Source organism: Thunnus albacares, chromosome 15 (assembly GCF_914725855.1).
Source record: "Thunnus albacares chromosome 15, fThuAlb1.1, whole genome shotgun sequence".
In the NCBI taxonomy this organism is placed as follows: Eukaryota; Metazoa; Chordata; class Actinopteri; order Scombriformes; family Scombridae; genus Thunnus; species Thunnus albacares.
The window spans coordinates 10,908,924-10,930,848 of record NC_058120.1 but is presented as its reverse complement, the minus strand read 5'-3'; the positions used below and the strand labels follow the sequence as shown (position 1 = coordinate 10,930,848).

At 40.9% G+C, this 21,925-nt stretch overlaps 1 protein-coding gene across 3 annotated transcripts in view; it reads right to left on the bottom strand.

The window, feature by feature from the left end:
• Positions 1–19,317, bottom strand: part of LOC122998064 (AT-rich interactive domain-containing protein 1B-like) — a 208,881-nt gene extending 189,564 nt beyond the window's left edge. The window contains exons 1-3 of one of the 3 annotated variants that reach the window (XM_044374640.1): positions 19,022–19,317; positions 18,271–18,486; positions 16,086–16,182 (exon numbers count right to left, since the gene is read on the bottom strand). In XM_044374640.1, coding sequence (XP_044230575.1) covers positions 16,086–16,097 — 12 coding nt within the window. In that variant the 5' untranslated portion in view covers positions 16,098–16,182; positions 18,271–18,486; positions 19,022–19,317. The remainder of the gene's footprint in view (positions 1–16,085; positions 16,183–18,270; positions 18,487–19,021) is intronic. The other 2 variants (XM_044374641.1, XM_044374642.1) reach the window with 2 other exon arrangements.
• Between the last annotated feature and the right edge of the window lie 2,608 nt (positions 19,318–21,925).

Below are 21,925 nucleotides of genomic sequence, written 5' to 3'. Positions count from 1 at the left end.
ATTAATAAGCTTGAGTGGCTTTAACCATAATGGAAAGCAAGTCTATTTCATGGGCTTTCACTGTACTCTATACATAATCCTGAAGATGAAATTCCTAATCTTCTACCAAACAGGGAAGAGGTTTTTTTAAAGCAAGACCCCAATTATGCCCAGCCACAAATTAGCATGTTTAATGCAGCAAAATGTTTTAATAAAGAATAAAAGCAAGGCAGCAGAAAACAAAAGCCAACTGGGTAATAAGATTATCTCTGCCAGGCGCCCAGTGCACATCATTGTAGTTCACACAAATGGAAGAGATTATAAGTCACATTCAAAACAGCCTAATCCGTGAAAGACTCCCGATATGATTACTTTCTATTACGTTTGGTGACTGAGTGCAATGGATTTATCTTGAATCCTGAGGAGTCTTTAAAGTACAGTTGGACATAAAGGCAATGAGCCAGTTGAAGATTAGTTGAATCCATCTGTGATAAGCTTCAGCAGTTTGGCCACAAACACAGATAAACACAAATCTGACGACCAGATGATGTAATACACATTCGACAGCTATAGATTATCCCTGCAGATCGGAAATGTACATAATGTATCAAAGGCATTATCGCTTTCCAAAATATATTATTTACTCATTCCTATCAAAAACTGATTTTTAAGTTTTTAGTAAGTCCCCTTCTGTCTCACTGCTGTCTTCACTGTTGTTTAGCATGTTACTGCATCCCCAGTCATTGTTGTAGGTGTTCCCTCTACTGCGTCCCATCTCTCTTGGCCGATTACAACCTCCTTCATCCCTGACCTCCCCTTAGTTCCTGACAAGGTCAAACGTCTCCCATTAGGGAGAACCAGGCCTTGCCTTTTGCCAGACAAGTATCCAAGTCGTACATCGTGAAGGTCAGGGGCTGCATAATGAACTGGAAAATGTCAGTTATATTACTCCCCATTTAAATAGCGGATTTTCCGGCACCAGGAACAAGGGTGATATTTACCCTTTTTCCTGCGCAGGCCCGGAGCAAAGAGTCCTCTTAATCCAGCTTGGGGTGTGAAATTGAGTCGTATGTGTGAGGGAATGTGATTTCCTGGTTCCAGAGATGAGCGAGTCTGCAATGTACTACACTACAACCAAGTCTTCTTCACCAGAGGAAAAACATGAGGAGAAAAACTGTAATACCTTCTTCCTTGTGCATTAGTGGTGTCTACAGTTTTCAACAGACAATCACAAGCATCGCATACTGGATGCTAAAAAACAGAAAAAAATGGCAGTGGACATAAGAGGGAAAGCAACAGCTAAATAAGATAATACATTCATGATTGATATTCTTCCAATGCCAAAATCTATGCCCACTGAAGTGACGGAACAATTACTAATTATTAGTCTGATTATTCACATTTCCCAGCACATTCACACACCGACAGGAATGTCAACGGCTGCATAAATTAGCGTGAGAATAAAACAGGAGAGGCGACGCGGCTGAGATGACAAAAGGGCATCCAAAGGAGAATGTTAATAATGATTCCTCTAAAACAATTTCCATTAATTTTCAGCCATCTCGTCAGGGAGTAATATCTACATGCCCGAGGCAGGTTTAAATTGCATAGTCTGCCTGAGAAAGGAGACAAAGACTCCCCAGTGTCCAGCTGCTCTCATCAGAACAGGAAGACTCAAGGAACACCCAGGAGACAGCACCACTAAAGTGGAAGCTAAGCTATTAGCACAGCGTCAAAACCAGGAGAGAGACACATTGGATACTGGATATGAGAGACATGTGTGGCCAATGCTCTTCTTCACTTGATGTTTAGACACACTAACTCAGGTGGATAGTACTGCCAGATTGTGGCGCTATCTGTGTTGCCTGGTGCACAGCTAACAGACAATGTCAAAGGTAGGACGTGAATAATACGATAATTTCATATTCTGACTCCCTGCCAGGGAATATGTCACTTGGACACCGGGTCACATACCCAGTCAGCATGTGAAGGCAGAGCTGGGGCCGTGAGCTTTGCAGAGATGAGAGGGAAGGCAGCCAGCTAATGTCACACATACCAGCATCAGGGATCCTCTCTGTCCCCCGCTAAAGTTATTCTGCAACCGAGCTGGCATCTCGCCTCTCTTCACGGCCAGCGTGAGCCCGCTTTGCTTGGTGACACCGGGCATGTCTCCTGGGTATGGGCACACCTGGCAGACTGTCAGCGGGCACAGGTTTTAAGAGAGGGCAAAGAGGGTAAGACAGGGAGGGGTTGGTGTACTGGGATATCTTCAGGCAATACACGACAGTGGGTTATAAACACACAACAGCATTTGGAGAGCCAGTCAGCCGCCTCTACTAGCATTTGACTGATTTTTAAGACTGATAGAGATACTGACTGAAGTTTCAGACACCGGCTGATATTCAACATGCTTAAAGATACATTTTTATGCAAAAAAACGAATACAAAACATAACATACACATTCTGCACATGCTCAGTTAATTATCACTTGAGTTAAATAGTCCTATTGGCAAAGGATGGTAGTGAATGTCTGTTTGACTTTAAAGCCACAATCCACAGTTTTCTGACCACATGAATGTGGAGTATATTCATAAACATAATTTCACAGCTTGACTTTAGGGTGAAAAATCTGCCTTTCAGTTGATTGTCTCAAATCAGTTGATTTTCAATAACTAATTTATCTACCAATCAAAAATAGGACAGTTTTCCTGTTGTGTTTACAAACATTCCTGTACAAACCTTTAACATAATTAGTTTGATATTCAGTCTAATTTGCCATTTCTGCTTCACATCATTATTCTTTTTGAATCTCTGAGAAAAAAAATCTATGATGCGGCAATTCATGGTTTGGAACCGGGCTATAACAGCATCAGAAAACATTAATAACTTAGTTTGTATCAAATAAGAGTGACAACAGAGTCATTTCTTGTGTTTTGTTTTTGGGTTTTTGTGGTTGTGAGTTGACCGTTATGTTTATATTTGGAGCATGAATTAAGCCTAAAAATAAAAAGCCAATATCTGTCAATTATATTCTTACCCTATTCTCCACAATATATTTGATACAGAGAGCTTTATTTAAGAATTACTTTTAAAACATTCAACATACAAAATAACTTAGCAGCACCATGCCGTTCAGCATCTCCTCCCCTAGTCACTCACACAAGACCATATAATGAAAACAAAGTTTGCTCCCCATAAAACTTTTCTAATATCCTGTCCCTCGCCTGCTTCTCTAAGAGGTTGGATGTCTCATTTGCAAGTGAGGGCCAGGAGAAGAGACGGCTGCCCACCAGCCTGTCCGTCAGAGGAGCTCACTGGGGAGAGTGTGTGCGCACTTGAAGGAGAGTGTACGTGTGTGTGTGTGTTGATTAATATCAGGAGGGCAGGGCAGTGCTCAGGCTGCGGCTGTCGGGGAGAAAGAGAGAGCGAGAGAGGACAGTTCTTTTCACTGCCGCCCAGGGAGAAGTCTGCTGGCGGAGGGGGTAATGAGCCAGAAACAGGCTGAGAGGAGAGAGGAGAAGGCTGGAGAGGAGAGGAGTGGAGGAGGCACAAGGACAGGCTGCCACATTCTACCCCCCTCACCCACCCTCCCTCCCCACCTCACACACACACACCCTTCACTCAATCTCTCTCCTTCCCTTACCCTGCCGTCCCTCACCAACCCACAGCAAGCCAAGCACCATCAAGGTTCCCCTGGATTTTTTTTCTCTTTCACAATTTGACACTCATTCCCTACTTCCTTCTGTCTGGCTCTCTGTCTGTTCTGCTCTACATCACACTCTAACTTGGAAAATACATTTGTATGTGCTTGCATGCACACAGTCTCAGGTTAGGCACACACACACATATCCTTGCATTTCTATTCATATGGGGCCTTTTCATTGTATAAGGTTTCATGACACAATGCACACTACGACCCAATTACTGTGAATAAAGTAGCAGTTCAATTAGGTGGTTAAAGCATTCAAATGATTCAAAATAACCTGATTTCACTAATAACACAGCAATGTATTTTAAAAAGGATAATTTGCATGTTTGCTGTCTTACCAAGAGTTAATACTTAAGCCTAGCCTAGCATAAAGACTGTAAACTGAAAGAAAAGAAAAATGGAAGTTCAAAATTATATTTGTTTTGTTTTTAATCCTGCATCCACTTCCTGAGAGTCAAATTTAACTTAACCCAAATCCTTATCTTAATCAAGTGTCTTCAATTTAATGAAGTTCATAATTTCCTCACTCCTTCCGTCTAAAATGTAAACAAGCAAGAATACGCTGTCATTCAAAAAATATATATATCCTTCTCTTATAATTCCATAGTGTTGCTGCCAGACTCCTCCAAAGCCCTGGAACAGGTACCATGCTTCACCATTACGTGAAAAAATATATATTTCAAGGTCCTGTAAATCTCTCTGTCTACACCAGCACTTGGACAATGCTCATAACAGCGATGGCCTCAGAGCAGTAAGCCATAAAAAAAAGACACAGCCGCAGGAAAAATGGGGCAGCATGTGCCTTTTCACAGTGGCCAGAGGGCGATGAAGTAAACAAGAGGCCATGGGTGGGGATTAAGAATGGACACTCAGTGTTATGGTGGGGTCGTGGTGTCAGGGGCTAGTCGTGCTGTCTGAGAATATTACCCTCCGGATGAATTTTTGTCTTTTTTGTTTTTTTTAGAGCACTGGCCACTGAGCTGTGTGCTTTCTGGATGGAGGATTGGGCCGTGTGCGGACTATCTGCGGAGAGAGGATGCATCCATCCACTAAGACTTATAAGGGAGAGCTGGGCACGGGGGATGAGGGTTGGGGAGGGGGCAGGAAATAACATGAGCAATTTCATAAATGGAAGGGAGAGGCTGTGACTTCCTAAATCGTCTGTGAAAGACAGAGGGAGGGAGTGGTGAGGCGGGGGAGATGGTGAGTGAAGGGGACGACAGGGAGAGAGATGGAAGGAGGCAAGAGGGAGCGTGACGCAAAGTGTGAAAGAGAAAGAAGAGAGGGAAGAAGGAGAGCCGGGGCTTGGTGGTAAATGGATATAACTGGGTGAGGGAGGCAGGGGCAAAGTGAGAAAGAGAAAGGCTGGAGAGATGAAAAGATGAAGAGGGCAGATTTCCCACCAGCTGAGTGAGCACCTCTATTACCCTTCCTCTCTCTCTCTCCATGCCTCCCTCTGCCTTCTTCTATCTCTTTGTCCTATCAGCCTCAGTGTGGCATCCTCTCACATCAGATTAGCTCCAGCCCAGAGAGACGGTTAAAACTCCTCTGTCAAAGTTATTTAAAACACATCTGACGCTGAGGCCGTGCTCCCTTCTGCTCCCTCCCACCATCTTTCTTTTTCCGTGTTTGTCCTTGTCGTGGCCCAAACTTAGGCTAAGGCTGGAGCTCCAGCCTCGGCAGCTCAGCTGGGATACACATCTCCCCATGGCGTCGAAAGTCACTATCAATCAAACATGAGGGTGCGGGGGAGGACCTAGGTGTGGCAGGAGGCAGGAAGGAAGGGAGACTGCAGGAGACTTGCATAAATCACCAGCCAGGGGAAAGATGTCAGAGATAAACATGACCTGGATATTCTTATTCATATTTCCTCTTTGAGCACAGATTAAAAAATGGCCCCACAGAGGAAACACCATTTAAAACTCAATTGTTTTTTTGTCAGCAAGACAAGTTACTTCTACCGAGGAGCATAACAGCATGCTTGCTATCCCTTTTTTATGATTTCTTTTTTTTTTATTCCCAGCAAATCAATAAAAAACATGTTAGGTGAGAGTAGAACACTGCAATCCAATAGAGCAGTTAAGGGAAACTTGGCTTTATAGAGGCATGACTGTGCATTGACATTGACCAGCAAGCTATGGATGACTCCTGTGAGTGAGTGGAACAGATCACACCATGAGCCACTGTGTCAAGGCTTCATCCCTCCTGATGAGAGAGGCCAGTTTGGTATGGCACGGCACAGCCCGGTGCAGCCCATTTTCTGACAGAGACGGCTGTTTGAGCTCTCCAGTCATGGCCTCAGTGATGAATGGCCTCCGCTGCCGGGGAAAGAAAAGAAAAGGGGGTCTGGGAGCCCTCCGAGGATCAATACGTACGCACAGGAGGACCTGCTTCGCATGTTAAAAACCCTGATCCAGCCCCAGCCCCCCTACCCGCACGCTCCGCTGTCTCCTGCATCACTGACGGACAAGCCTCTGGGAGCGAGTGGGCGGGGAACTGAGGCTGAAGTGGGAGGACTTCAGTGTGTATATGTGTGGGTGCATGTGTATCTACATGAAGTGTGTCAGCAGGTTTCTAGAGGGGCTGGCATGTCAGCAAACTCAAGGTCGACATGGTGCACACAAGCATGGACGCACACAGACACACACACACTCTCACAACTCTGCAAATCCGCCCACTGTTGATGCTGTGAAAGGGGCCACACTGTGACATGGTAATTCAGAGGTGTCTAAGGCGATGGATATCCTATTAATGAGCCCAAAACAATGACTAGACTAATGAGCTTATAATGGGAATATTGAATGCATGGGAATGGGATTGGGCCTTGTGTGAGCCAAGAAGGGGGACCATTGAATGAGAGCCAATGCACAAGGGCTAGAGGGCTAAAAGCTTGAGACGAATACAAACTGCATGGGGCGTAGCAGAGGTTGTAGAGGTAGGGCTGAGTGGAGGGGTGCACAGTCGACCCAAATCAATACACCCCTACCCGCTTTGCCTCGTTGGATTTGTGATATATGAGAGCAGGCGGCTTCTTGAGCATAAATAAAACATGAAAATGCAACAAATTATCAGGCCGAATGGACAGAGATCTATTTACTCAGTAATGCTGTATTTTTTATTTGTCAGATCAGTCTGAGGTGGGAGGGACTGATTGTTACCCTGCGTCCAATTTGAGTAAACCGAGCACTGAGATGTGATTCAGCTTCTGTTTGTGAATTAATGAATTAATCAAAGAGCGGTTGGTCAGGGGTGGGGGGCTAGGGGTAGACGAGAAGCGAACCGAGCAAACGAGTGAACGGCAAGCTGTGACGGCTAATAGCTGGGAAAGGAATTACAGTCCAATTGCTCTGTCTTATTCTGGCCCTAATGCTGCCGAGGCCTTTTGCTGCGAGCCGGGTAGCCCCTCCGTGTGATTTGATTCCATTTGGAGAGCCTTATTTTCCTCTTGATCTCACACATTAAGGACCTTGCTATTCACCAGAGCAGGAAAAAAGGGGGAGGACAGTCAGAGCAATGGAATGGATTAGCACACAGCTGTTGAGACTGGGCAGGTCAATGTTTTAAATCTCTGGCCCTGTCCGGTTAAATCTGTTGGCCTGTACTTCACAGACACACATGGATCTAAAAGGGATGAATAGCTCTCAGCAAGATGGTTGGGAATAAAAAACACCGGTCTAGGAAAGGGTGAGGTGGTGCCCTAGTCAAAATGGGTCTTTAATTGCCAAGTAAGATAATCCTTAGAAGTGGTTTGAAAACAACAGAGGCCACACGAAAATGATCCTAATGTGGAACAGCTGACTGGTCCATCCACTCAAACCTTAAAAGATAACCTTACTGGACTCTAACTCACTCTTCAATGGTGAATGCTCTATAAATGCATTGAAATTTTTACTGTACAATAAAAGCATGGATTTCGAAAACATCCTCAATTTCAAAACACATTTGAATCACTAAAAGACTATATTATTACTAGCTTTCAGTCTTACCCCATCCTCTTTCATCAGATATATTGTTGACCTTCAGTGGACAGATTTGTTTGTTGTGTGTGTGTGTGTGTGTGTGTGTGTGTGTGTGTGTGTATGATGCTGAGGTAAGGGATGGAACTTTACCAGCAGTGCTTGTCTGCCCAGAGCACAGCCGGCCAATTATCCCTCTTAATTATCTATTGACGAGATGGAATTGATGTTTTTGGAGCGCTGATTGGATAATCAGGAATGTTGGCCACAGTTATTCTCCTTGGCTGGTCTCACTCATCTGTCCAATCTGGTCTCCTTGTTTCAGTAATCTGCTCAGTTGCACAACATATTCCTGCTGAACAATAATTTATGATCCCAGTGAAAAGCATGGGAGATGTTTCATTTTGATAGTGAGGTTACCATGAGAGTATGTGCCACTGTGCATAGGTTTAGGCATCGAGTTTTTCCCACATCACATGGCCTTTCTCACAATGGGCCAATGTTTTCAGGAGCACGAATGGCGACCTTTTCTATTCTGCTCTGTTCATTAACCTCCACCTTTATCTGCAGACAGGCCAATGCTTCTTATAGGGCTCCATTTCCAAAACAGCCCGCTTCTGAACAAAGGAACTTAGCTGCATTAATTTCTGCCCCCTTTCTCTTCACACATCAGCAGCCCATTTTCTTTAAACTCTCTTGGAGAGCGAGCTGGCACAGGACCAGGAAGGCACCGGGAACAGGAGAGCGCAAGAGTGGAGTGACACTGATTGTGCCTCCTCTAATTAAACCCTACCTGACCCCGGTGTTGGGACATCATTAGTTCTCCCTCGTAATCATCACACAGCAGCAATTACATTCTGTTTGGCCCCATTTGCATTTCACAAGATTTCCCTGAACAATCAAAGACGGATTGGGAAAAAAAAAGGATGAAGCCAAATAAAGCATGGAAGTCTTAAAAAAGCAGCTAGATTCAGTTTCACAACAGTATGCTGCAACAGTTTGTTGCAAAGGAAAAAATGCCTTTTAGCAGAACACCATGGGAGTATCAAGGATAAAGGTTAAACATGTTGAGTCTCAGTAGCCAAAATTGTAGTCTGAGATCACTTTCCCATACAGCATTAATGCTATCCTGATGTTCTCTGTTGGGACAGGAAGGTACGCCCCATTAGACAAAAAAAATAGATACACCATAATAATCCTAACCAGTACAAAACCACTTCTTCAACCCCCTAAGTCTTAGTCTTTACATTCTACCAGGAACCAGAAATGGTTTTATCGCAGAGATGCCTGCCTCAATTTGGTAAAAGAATGAGAAAGGGACAGAGAGAAACTCAGACACTAAAAATAATCACACTCCAGAATACTCAACTGCAGCAACCCTACATCTCCCCACTTGCAGAAAGTACACTACACAGAAACACACACACACACACACACCGGTGCAGAATAGAGCCATCTATGCGAGTACATACTTCAGGGAAAGTGCACAAGGGCAGATGCTCCATCTGTATTCTGGGTGACAGGAGCGTTGTGCTGGGGTAGCGTTTCTCTCCCCGAGATGCCGTCTACACAGAAACAGTCATACGTCACAGACATGAAAGAGGCCCCTTTGAAAGCTCATACACACAGTTGGCATTCGAACAAGACTTTTTCCTACCAGCTTCTCTCATGCGTCTGCTGTTACTAAATCTGACAACAACAGCAGAGTAAGGTCGTTGGTTTAAGAAGAGAATTATGCTGGCAAATACCCCAGGGGCCTCCCGCTTTCTAGGCAGTAGACGATCGGACGTGCGTTCTCATCTCCATACTGCAGTAAATAGAAAAATTGTCATTAGGCGTGAGTCAACTACACAGATGCAAAATAACGTGTAGAAAATATACATAAAGTATCTGCTGCAAACTAAACAGGCGACAGCTGTGCATGAAACAAACAAAATAGAATCTCAGATTTTTGTTTTGCCATAGATTAGCACATATATCTTGAGATCATTTTTAGATGAGTGCTAAACATTACCATATGCATTGTTCAAGAAAAATAAACCCTTTCCTCATGATGAAGAAAAGCCAAAGGGGTGCTACATTTGCATTATCAACATCTCAGATTATTGTCAGTTCATTGATACTGTCGACTTTTTATCCCTTCCCATGTGACACCCTCAACTGGCTTTTTTCTCTCCTAAACCAATCTCCACTCAAGTGTTTCTAATCTCTGTTGAGAGAGAGTGTTGTGAGATGCACTCTTAACTGTGACTTGAAACAAGATTATATGGCTGAGATATGGTGAGGTGCATTCATTTGTTTTAGTGATGGAGTTTGAGCTTCCAGATTTATGAAAAGGTTATACTATCATACAACGATACGATGAAGCTCAATTGGAGAAAGGCTTACTGACCTTCTATAGGGCAGATCTCAGCAGGTATTATTAAGAACTGCTGGGGTGAGCTGCACTGACAGTGTACTATTCAGTCAACAGGGCATAATTACATGTATGAGTGACTCAAAGTGCTGAAAATCACTTAGGGTTTATGTAATAAATGTGTCATGTACAGATAGACAGGCATATGTAGATCCATATGCACACATTCAAGGACTGAGTGTATGGATCTGCTATACATACATTACAGCTTAATGTGCTCTTGAAAACATGTCTATTCACTGGTGGCTTCCAACAAATCTCTACCCTTCAGCAATAAACTAAGTTTGAATCCCAGTTAAGAGGCCTGGGTCCCTTTTAGACTTGCATCTAAGGATTATTTTCATTAACAATTAATTTATCAATGATTTATCAACTTTTAAATGTAAGAAAATAGTTTTTTGAGGTTAAAACCAAATAACATCTGGCATTTTCCTTCAATTCAATTCAATTCAATGCTGGTCAGTTCATTTCACCAGGATAATCCACCTGATATCAAAACTGCTTTAAGGGAGTCATGGGTAGATATACGATAAAACAAGAAGACAATTAAAACAAGGTTTTAATGATATCATCTTTGATATTAGGGGCGGATGTGGCTCAGGAGGTAGAGCGGGTCATCCACTAACCTCAGGGTGCCAGTGCTATTAGGGTACAGAAGATTGAGTAGTGAATGTATCACCGCTCAATGCTCTGTGCCCTAATAGCATTTGATTGTCTTTGCAATACATTAAGAAAAATGAACTAAACAACAGCTTAGAGAAATGAACCTCTAACCTTCAAAAAGATCACTAATCAAAGACTTTCATATTTTCAAAATTTTGTTTGATGAACATCATCATGAATTCTGTCTTTATATTTTCACTTCACTGGCCAACAATAAGCTATACAATAAAATGAGCTTCTTTTTGAAATTGCAATTACTTTCTGAGGAAATTAATCATATAAAAGGAACAACGTGATAAGAACTGCTAACAGGTTATTACAGCATACCGTGTTCATCATGGCTAAAAACTTACCTCATACCATCAGGAGAGAACAAAGTGCATTCTGGAGCCAGATTTCACATTAAGGCAATTTAAAATATTCTAGACTGCCTAATTTAGGGGTCGGACTTCTGTGTAACTTAATTCGACAAGATTAATTATACAATTAAATCCAAACTTCTCTCAATTATGTGGAGAAATGCTGCCTGCCTGCTCGGGCCGACCCTTAACCTTTACTGAGGCGAGGTACCTGATAAGCATAATTTCAACAGGAGCAGAAGAAATTGCTGCCTATTTTGTTGCCGTGCTCGACTCAGCACATTATAGTTCTTAATTGCTGGCAGACTTTGTAACTATGCCCTTGACATGGAAAGGCAAAATGTTATGCCATTCACTCACACATTAGTGAACCTGCAGGAGCCCTTTCCTGATTGACAGGACAATCCACTGAAACAAAAGACTTAATTGTATGTCAATTGATTCTGTAATTACAATTGGCAGGCTTGCCACTTCAGCTTCTCTGATTTCTCATCTGTGACAGTACCTAATGATATAATACGGTGTTAGCTTAGTAGTAGTCTTACCTCCAAAAATATGTGGTTACTGTAGTTTAGGAAGCTGACCTACTGTATTTCAATAGGCCTACAGTTTGGTGAACAGGCAGTTAAGGGGCAGAAACACACCAGGTAGTGTTTATGTCGTCTAAGTAAAATGTATTCCTTGAGTGCCCTTTCACAGAATAAGGTACCCTTTACAGATGTTTTAAAAGGGCCAGTGACAACCACAATGCAGGACCACTACTAACCCTCAATTGTGTTCCTTTCATATTTATGTCAAGGCTATGAGCTGAACCAGCAGGACTAGGTTAGAAAGAGCAGGTGGGCTCATCCTCCTTGACAAGCAGCCATTATCAGCACAGTTCTTGGAGTGAGAGAGGAAAACCACCGGGGATGGATGTAAAACCTCTTTCAAAGACCTTCAAAATCCCAGTTTCTACCCTCGCTCTCTCTCTCAATCCCTCCCTGTCATCATTTTATTCGCCCTCTCTCAGCTGCCTTCAGAGGAGAAGGGAAAAAAAGAAGGGGGGGGGGAATGGTCTACTTGACCTTAATCTGCCCAGTAGTGAGTTTCAGAGAGATGACATGCAACCTCAGAGGTAAAGGGCAATTGTTTCTTTTTCCCTCTTCTGAGAGCCAATTTACAGCCCTCGGGGATTTTTTTTAAAAGCTGCGAACTATTTCAGGTTCTGCCACATTGTTTTTGACTCACTCAGCTGGAAGGGGCTAAAAGAACAAGCACCTTCTCTTTTCTTATTCTCAATCATCCCCCAGCCCATTAAATTCCATTCATACCTCCTGTAACAGGAGGGCATACAGAGTGGTATTTGCATTTCATGGACCATTGTATGTATAACCTATAATGGATTTTGTGCTTTCTGCAATGGCTATTAGAAGAAGTCAGCAATGACATTAATCTCATGGAAGCCCAACAACTTTGAATTGAGCATAAAACGCCAATAGGGAAATAAATCCCATTGGTAATATTCTGTACGCATACCCTGAGTTAATGAATGAAAAGTGTCATCAGCAGCAATTGGCCTAAGGGCTGGATATAGCCTATAGATTTTTGCAAATCAGCATCAAAACCAAGATATCCAGGACAATCTGGAATGGCCATATTGATTTTATGAACAGGGAAGCAAATAGACTAAAAATAACAATTGCATTCGAAAATCTTTCCCCCGTATTACCTTCACCTTGATAGGCCAAATGTAATATCCAAACTCTTTCAGGGTTTTTCTGCTTTGTCTTATGACAATCGTTTTCAACTTCAAATTTCAAGTGGAATGACTGATTAGTTGATAATTTCACCTTCAAACAGTTAGCACCCAGCAGGGGATTGATGTAGAAAGAAACATCAAAAACATAACCTATGATTGCTGGATTGCGAGGGGCTCCAATCAGAAAACCACCTCATTAACTCAAACGTGAGTCGAAGGAGGCAGTTGAGGACCTTTTTGCCTAAATGACATCCCCTCCCATAAGTAGTCTACTGCATCAAGCTATACCCTGTAGCCCACATCGGCATAATGCACAGAAGAAAGCGCATCCATTTCTCTAGCTATAAACAAAACATTTGTTGAGACTAGAATATTTAAATCAGTATGTCAACAGACAAAACTGCAGCTCAGATTTTCTAATAAAGCTCTGACAGATTTGCCAAGTGCTCATATAGTATAGTCAAGAAGTGATGCATATTTAACAATGTATAAAGGCAGAGAAATTAACCACGAGACAAGTCTTGCTGAGCCAATGTGAGCCATGAATTAATAATTCAGAGTGAAGTTATTAAGTTATTTGTTAACAGTAAATATTCTGTATGTGTCCCTGAGAGCATGACTTTTTAATAATTCGGAATTTTTAAACTTTAATGTTTAGCTCCATTCTGGAAACAATGGTGCTTAGCTGTAATTGATTCTTCCGGCGTGGAGTAATTATGATGGCTGTGTTGAAGTGAAGCCTGATCCACTTGGCCCTGGGTGATGGGAGAGAAAGCGAGGGGAGAACAGAGAGATTTAGAGACGAGGAGGAAAGACAGCGCGGAGACTCAGGTTTGGATATATCTCTTGACAGACAGCCAGACTTAACTGGAGGCAGAATACAACACACTGGTGGGAATATAGCCTCCAACCCTGTGCTACCCATCTTGCAATCCTCATTTTTTTAGGCCTAGTCACTTAAATGCTTTATGTCCACCGGTCTTGTTTATTCAGATGGTTTAGAACTGATAAACTCTCTCCACATTTCTTTCCATCCATGTTACTGATATCACTCTCTTCGCCACTCTTGCTAACTTTGCCCCTGAAAGTGTCTTGTTGGTAGCAGGTCACTATGCTAACAGCAGCAGACAGGGTCGATCTCAGCAGGCTAGTATTTAATCCATCAGGGCTCAGTGTTAATTACTCACACAACCACAGGGCTGTGAAGTGAGGCTGGGTTTGACGTACCCTGGCACTGCTCTTTCAAGGGAATGATCCCACAACCACGAGCAGAGTGCTTGTCTCCTTACCTTGGCAAAAATTATTATCTAAAAAGTCAAACATCCAAAATGCCAGCCCAGACCAGCAATGCCCACAAATACATCCTTGGAAGTACAGGGCAGAATGGAGCAGAGTAAAACAAATACACAAGGCAAAATTCCCCCAGGTAAAGGTGCACGGGATTTCCCAAAGGTTAGTGACACACACCGCTTCATGGGAACCGCCAGGAGAGAAATGCCAGTTGTCTCGTGGGTTAAGTCTCTATAGCCAATACACAGACATACACGTACACGCACATACGCAGGGTCCTGTCTAGAGTGGCATAGCAGGCCCTGGTCACAGCTGCTCTCCCCCGCCTCGGGAAGAATTGCTTCCATTTGGCCTGTCACTTTGGCCAGGGCCACTGTGGCTTTTCTCATTTGTCAGAGAGCAGGGGCAATCCTCTGGCTCTCATGGCTAATATGCAGCTGCAGGCTAGCGGAGACGTACAAACATACACTCACTTCTCTCATCTGACTGATACAGGCTTTGGTTCACAAGGGTCTTTTTACTCTTTCCGTTCAGCGGGGGGAAAACAAGGAGGAGACGGAAAGAGAGAGATGTCAATGGTTTCGAGGTCAAGGATAAAATCTCTCACGGAGCTCCGTTTGTGATATACACGTTATTTACACAGGCTGGATGATGATGAGATTATATTCTCACAACCGCTGCAAAATCCTTTTTCGCTGTTGACTTGAGGAACTGCAAACAGCACACAAAAGTAATTGGACATGGTTCTAGTAATTATCCTCTGATGGAGGCAAAAAACATTGCTCTAACTGTAACACCGAGGAGTCTCAGTTCCTCATTCGCTTACATGCATGAGCGCTCAGTTAGCACTTGATTAGGAGGAGGAATGATTCAGTGAGTCTCAGAGAGGGATATCAAGGTCCAAATGAACATAAAATTGCCTGTATTCATAAATAGATGTACAGAATTCCTTGATATCAACTTTGTCTTGCTTGATTTTATTACAGTATATTGTGAAATAATTATACCGTAACAGCCAATACTGGCTAGTAACATTTTGCAGCGCTGAGGGAACGGAGCAGTCCAATTAAAGAGCTGTCACACAAGGCTTTGAGGGAAACGTGGCCAACGTGCTGTGCCACAACCAATCCTATCATTAGAGGCTGCCATCGCTTTGAGGTACAAATACTTTCAAGTCTTTCTTTCAGTCAGCTTCCGCTGCAGTCAACAGGTGATGGCTCTACTTGATTATTCTGTCTGTCTTAAATCTACAATATCAATATGCAGTTACCTGTGAGATCTATATTGGAATGAAAATGTATTCCTATGATCAAAGGCGGTTCAAAATTGGTTTGTCTCTAAAGATAAAAACAAGTAAGTCAAGGTGCTCCTGATGCTTTTAATATCGAGAGACAAATAGGACAATTCCTCAGGCAGTGTCAGTGCAACATGACTTAGAGCTACAACACAAAAAAAAAGCTTCTTTGGAAATAAGTTACTGAAAGAAGTTTATGACCTGACGATATCACTTGGTTAGTCTGATTTTTATCTTCTGAATATAATGAAAGGGCGATAGAAACACTAGCAAAAGCATGCATTTAATATGTATATACTGTATATCAAACTATCAAATTGAAAATATTGTGGATTATTTACAGTAACACACTAAATTTAAATACCACTAAACATAAACACAAACACATGTACATATATCTCATTTGTTTCTGAAACTGTGTAAATGGAAAATAAATAAAAAGAATAATTTGGCAAAAATTGAACTGATATGTATCAGGTAGTCAGTCACCTGCTAAAAAAGGCGAAGTCTATCAACACTGTGACTGTTCTGGTTTGTCCCAGACATTTAAAAATACATGATATATCTCACTTTAAACATACAGAACATACACATGCTACTTCAAAGATGTATCTTGCGAACACAATGCGTTGTTACAAATACTGCAGAGAAAAGAAGAAGCCAATAAATTGGGGTACCTGTGGATTCATGGACCTGTGGCTCCTCTCGCCATCTCTTGAACTCTGGTCATTTTTAAGAAGTAGAGCTTGCAGCAGCTTTTGCCCATCAAATGCTCTGAAAGAGACGGGTGTTAAAACACAGAAGTTAGGTCCTCACGACTGCAAACTCTACATGGATGCTGCAGTGCATCCCATAATAATAATTTAAAAAAAAACATAGGTGATCATGTAACTCCTTAACTATCCAGTTTAGTTTCCCACACATTGATCAAAGTCTCATCTTTAATTTACGTCTCATTGCAAAACATATTAGAGAAAACATCATTTGAGTGATGGTCATAACTTTTTAAGTATTTCTGACAACCTTAATGTATTCCCAAGTTTAATTATTTCTTAATATTGACATATCTAATTAAGCAACATAATTGGAAAGCCTGTGTGCAGTGGCAATCATTTCTGCGGCCACTGAAAAATTAATATAAAAATTATTAATGAATACTACCGCTTTTAATTGCTGTGTACCCATATTCATAATTGCTGCAGCATCCTCCTTGAAATGACATGATGACAAATACAAGTGTCATGTCAGCGCTTTCCTTCTTCATCTCACACCTCAATCAAAGCTAATCCATTTCACCTCAGCTATGAACACTGAAACAAATTAAAGTCCCATTTCATTTTCCACCTTCATTAATGCATCTTGTTTCCAAGGTTACAATCATTTAGTAACTGTGGAACAAACAAATTCAAAGAAGCGTGCGCTTTGATATTTTGAGAGGAAGACGTGGATGGAGCTTACTGGGAAAACAAATCAGCACCGAGTTTTAATCCTCCAGCTCCAAAGTGTTCTGCACATGTTTATCACAAAACAAAGCCTTTTTCATCTGAACAAACATTTTAATATTAGACTTTAGAAGCTTATGCCCAGAGAATAATGCTCATAATTTAAACTTTGCCTTGCCAATGTTATACTAGTAAGTATGTCCTGTATTTAATAGTCCCTTTCCAAATGCTGACATGAGACGGCATGAGCAGTAACTGCACAATGTCATTATGTTCGTAGTGTTCCCTCCTGTGGTGTGATGTGACAACGCCAGACACAATGACCCAATTTGGCTGAGTGGCTATAGGGGGGTGCCAATGGTAGGTTGCACCATAAATACATGTACAAAGACCCTCTTAGAGGCAATAATACAATTTCTTTTATGTAATGAAACACAGCCATATAAAATGTCATATTTTGAGAGTGTTTACACACTACATTTTCTTCTTTCCTCACATATAAAGAAAAAAAAAAACAGAGCCTAAAGAAATGCGGGGCTGGGAGGTGGTGGGGGCAATGATGAGTTCTCAGACTAGCCTCTTTCGCATGCAAATCATATCTGAATTTCTCATTAGCATAAATGCATGAGCAACTTTAAATGCTTTTAATTTTCAATCTCGCCAAGCAGAGGAGTAATTTGTCACTGTCAGGATGGGAGACTAAAAGGGGGGGACCAGAGGGAGCCAAGGACTCCACGCTAAACTGGAATCACAGAAAATTTCTGATTTACTAATTGACTGATGTGCAGTTCAGTCGAGTTGCCTTGAAGGTGTAAATAATTCTGTGTATATTCAAATGGCAAAAATGAGGGAGTGCGGGGTGGATATGGAAAAGCACATTACATGATGCTTTTCCCCAGGCCATACTTTTCTCTGGTGATTCTAATTTCCAGCTTTTTACATTCTCACTCTGTCTCTCTAAAGGGGTGCAAGTTTGCTGTTTTAGTACATAATCACAGATAATCAACTGGAAATTCAAACAAAATGTCATTTTTTTTTTTTTACATCTCTTTGCCATTACACAAAAAGAGGCTGCTCAAATCTATTCAGCAGCTAAGCACAAAAACATTCCAACAGCTTATCACACAACCAGTTGTAACTCATTTAAAATTTTATCTTCATTCTTTCAAGATGTAAGATCAATTGACACCGCACTCTGAAGTCTAAACCACTAATGCCTCTTTTTTTTTTTTTTTTTTTTGAACAAAGCAGTTCAGATTGAGACAGACCTTGTTAGCTAAATTTAGCTGTAGGTGAAAATAGGGGGAAAAGATTTAACACGCTCCCCATTTAAATGACTAAAAGCAATTATGCAAACATACTGTAATTAGTATTCCGTGAGAAAACTAAAGACAACTGCAGTATGGGGCTGACTGCTTACCTCCAGAGTAGGCCCCATCAGACAAGATCTTGGTGGATGTATCCGTCTGTTTGTATAACTGTTCCATGGCAAATGCAATACATGGTCTTGCCTCATTGGTCACACCAGATGATCACATCCCCTCAGTCTAATCTTTTCAAATTTTTTCACGTCCAGAAGACTGTAAGAAACACTAATAAGCTGGACACCAGATAATCATTTCCAACTTCACACCTCCTGTAGATAGTTGTGAGCAAGACAAAAGGGAGACAGTGGAAAAACTGATGTGAGACAACATTCACTGAAATGGTAGGTCATGATAACCCACTGAAGAGACTTATGCCTAAAAAGAAATTTATGCAGCATTTGGAGTTAATGCCCAGAACCATTTACAACATGACAAATAATTTAGTATACCAAGTCACAGAGAGTGAAATGCAAACTAGACTCCACCACATCCACCGATATGATCCAGTATATTGTGTTATTAATTCCACCTGTGCTTTTCCTGCTTTGACATGTCAAAATTTGTCAGCATTTGGACAGCAACTAATAAGATGAAAATGTCTCCCTCACTTCACTGTGGAAAAAAAACAGCCATCCCAAATATAAAGGAAAAAGCATTTTGGTCACTTGTAACAATATGAAACTGTGGTGACTAGCTGCATTTTAGCTGCTACCTAGTTATTATCTGCTATTTATATTTAAACAAGTTAAGAGTTTTGGCACAATTTTAACAATTTAGCTTACCTCTAATGCTAACATAACTTACCATTAACTATGTTTTTCAGAGCTTTCAACTGTATCTCAAGGTCTTCATCAGGTTAACTAGCTAACTGGTTTTGCTTGTATTCACAGTCACAAACACGTCTACCTGGTCTTCCTGGTAATGGAGTATGGCTTCTGGTGTTTTCTGTGTCTGTTTAAAAAGTTATTAAGCTATTTAAGTGCGTCGTAAACTGGTAATAGGCTACCTAAAGCTACTTGTTAGCTAATGCTAATTTGTGTGAAAACCGCGGGGATGAACTTCAGATGCACTGAGTCAATGAGCATGAGGCTGTCAATCATCCTGGCTCCATGGCAACAGGCTGACGTACTTTGGAGTTCACTTGATTTAATGTTGATTTAAAGTTGCATCAGTCAGCTTGATATATTGTTTAATCTGAACAGACCTGTATTTAAAGTATATTTAAATCTAAATTGAACTACTCAATTGAGCATATATAAGATATATATAAGTTTATAAGATAAACTCATTTTAATTTTGAGGGGGGAGAAACACGTCTAAAGATTAGGCTCTGTGTTTGAATCAGCTGCCAATCATAATGAAGAAAAATCTATATTTATAGATTTAATGAAAACGACCAAGAACACAAATAACTGACAATTTTGTAGAGCATATTCTTTTGAATTAAGTGATATACCAATTTGTCTGACAGAGTACAACAGCTTCATAAATGACAATTTCCCTGTGTGCCATTTAATTAATCATTAGGTGCAGTAAATGATAGGCAGCGCAGAACAGAAACATTCCTGGCAACTGCTTAATCCATCCAAAATGGAATATGAAGTGCATTTAAGCCTAAATAATTATCCAAAGATGGTTCAACAAACAAAATAAATGCAAATGTTTTTTTTTCATATATTTTGTATTATTTAAAAAAAATGCATATTGGATTTTCCACCTCAAACAAAAATATTCTGATGCAAATTCACAACTGAATCAATGACACCTTGATATAATAGCTGACTCTAGCACCTAATTGTAACTTTATTGTGTATGCACTGTTGTGCTTTAAATGGGCTTAAGAGAATTAAAGTCAATTAAAGTTCATTTTGAATGCTGTGGCCTGCATTTTTTTTGTGAAATGACAGACATGTACACTATCATTTGACCCATAAGAAGCACAAACCAACTGGGTCACAACTGAAACTGTATGAGGGCCAGCTATGGCCCATATCTGTTTGTTGTATGGAAAAATACAGTCCAGTACGAATTCTATACTACAGTGTACCTGGATGGAAACAGTTGCAGCAGTGTCATATTTGTTCTTTACATCATGCTCACACTGCCCTCCAGTGTTGGAAGAGTGAATATAATGAGAAATGCAGTGAGTGGACACAACAGCGTACACTGTGTCTGCAATGTAAACCAGTTCAATATAACAACCCTGCAATACACACTCCTTTTGTGAAGAAAATGTACACTTCCGTGGTAAGTTTTGAGGCTGTGGTGGTTTTGTATTATATTTGTAAATTAATAAATGAAAGAATTAATCTATCTAGCACATTCCACACCACACAACCACCCTCAAAAACTGGATCAATAAATTCAGAGGGAAACTGTTCACAGTGAGGTCTGTGGATTATTCAAGGTAACAGGTGCATTGTCTCTGAAAAGACGTTGCTGAATTTTTTATTTATTTATTTTTTTTAAGCATTATAAATGCAGAGCACCGCAACTTCAGTTTAAGAAAAATCTGTTTTTGCTGTGTTGGCTCATTCACTGTGTGAAAATATGCAGATGTATTTCCACCACATTCGCTTTTATCATTACTCAATGCACATGAGGGTTTTGTGTTTTTTTTTCAGCAAGGACATCACCTGACATTTCATCACTTCAGAGATACGACAAGGTTGGAGTTTTGATGAGGTTTTTTTGATGTCTGACCAGGGAGAATATTACAGCAGTTGTGGTGTGAATGAAAAACCTCTTTCTTTTCACCACAAAATAAATGTAGGTGTGAAGTTATGATTTGGTATGCTGTATTGGAAAAGTGGGTTTCTTTTTCGTTTGTTTTTTTTTTTTTGAAAATACACCACAATATTGAGCCTGTATTCAGCCCTCCAGCGACAGAGCAGCGTCAAAACTTACAAATTCACTCAGGAATAGATGTAAAAATGAGGAAACGTGTCACCTGTACAAGCCTGTCTCTTATGAATTACATACATGTGCAACTTTTTTGCACATTATTATATGTATGCTCACAATGATTTAGTTGTTACAGGGAACCAACAGTAGGCACAGTACTTGGAAAAAGTAGCAAATGTAGCAAAAGTGATACCTAAAGGAAAGTGCGTATGTGTATGTGCAAACACACAAAAAGGTTAATATATACATTAATAGAGTTTGGACCTTTGTTTCTCACCTGGAGACACGTCTGTTGTTTCTTGCCACTGGTCCCATTCCAATTGCTGTCAATCAGGTCACCCAATGATGATGCCTTAAAAGCAACTGAACCAAGAGAATATTGGGAAATGAAGGCAAAAACAATTATCCTGACATTGCCACCTGTGCCCCCACAGTGGCCACTGTTCAGTAAAGCTTACAGAGCATGGTCTTGCTTTAAAGTATAGTTTGGGTTCTTCTTTCACTCGAGCCTTTCATGGATGCAGGGATAAAGAATCTGGAGTCCTTTTCCATCTGAGTGCCTTGATATGATATGATAGATCTTTAAAAGTAGTATCTAACTCTTAAGCCTGGCTTTTAATTTGAATGTTTTATGGCCTTATTTATTTTATTTTATCCTTTATTTTATTGTATTCATGTTTTAATTTTTTTCAATCTATTTTTTATCTATTTCATTGGTTTTCTTATTACTACATTTTTATTGTATTTTATTTGTCATGTGTATCGAATTGTTTTAGTTTTGTACTGTCTTATTATCAGCATGTC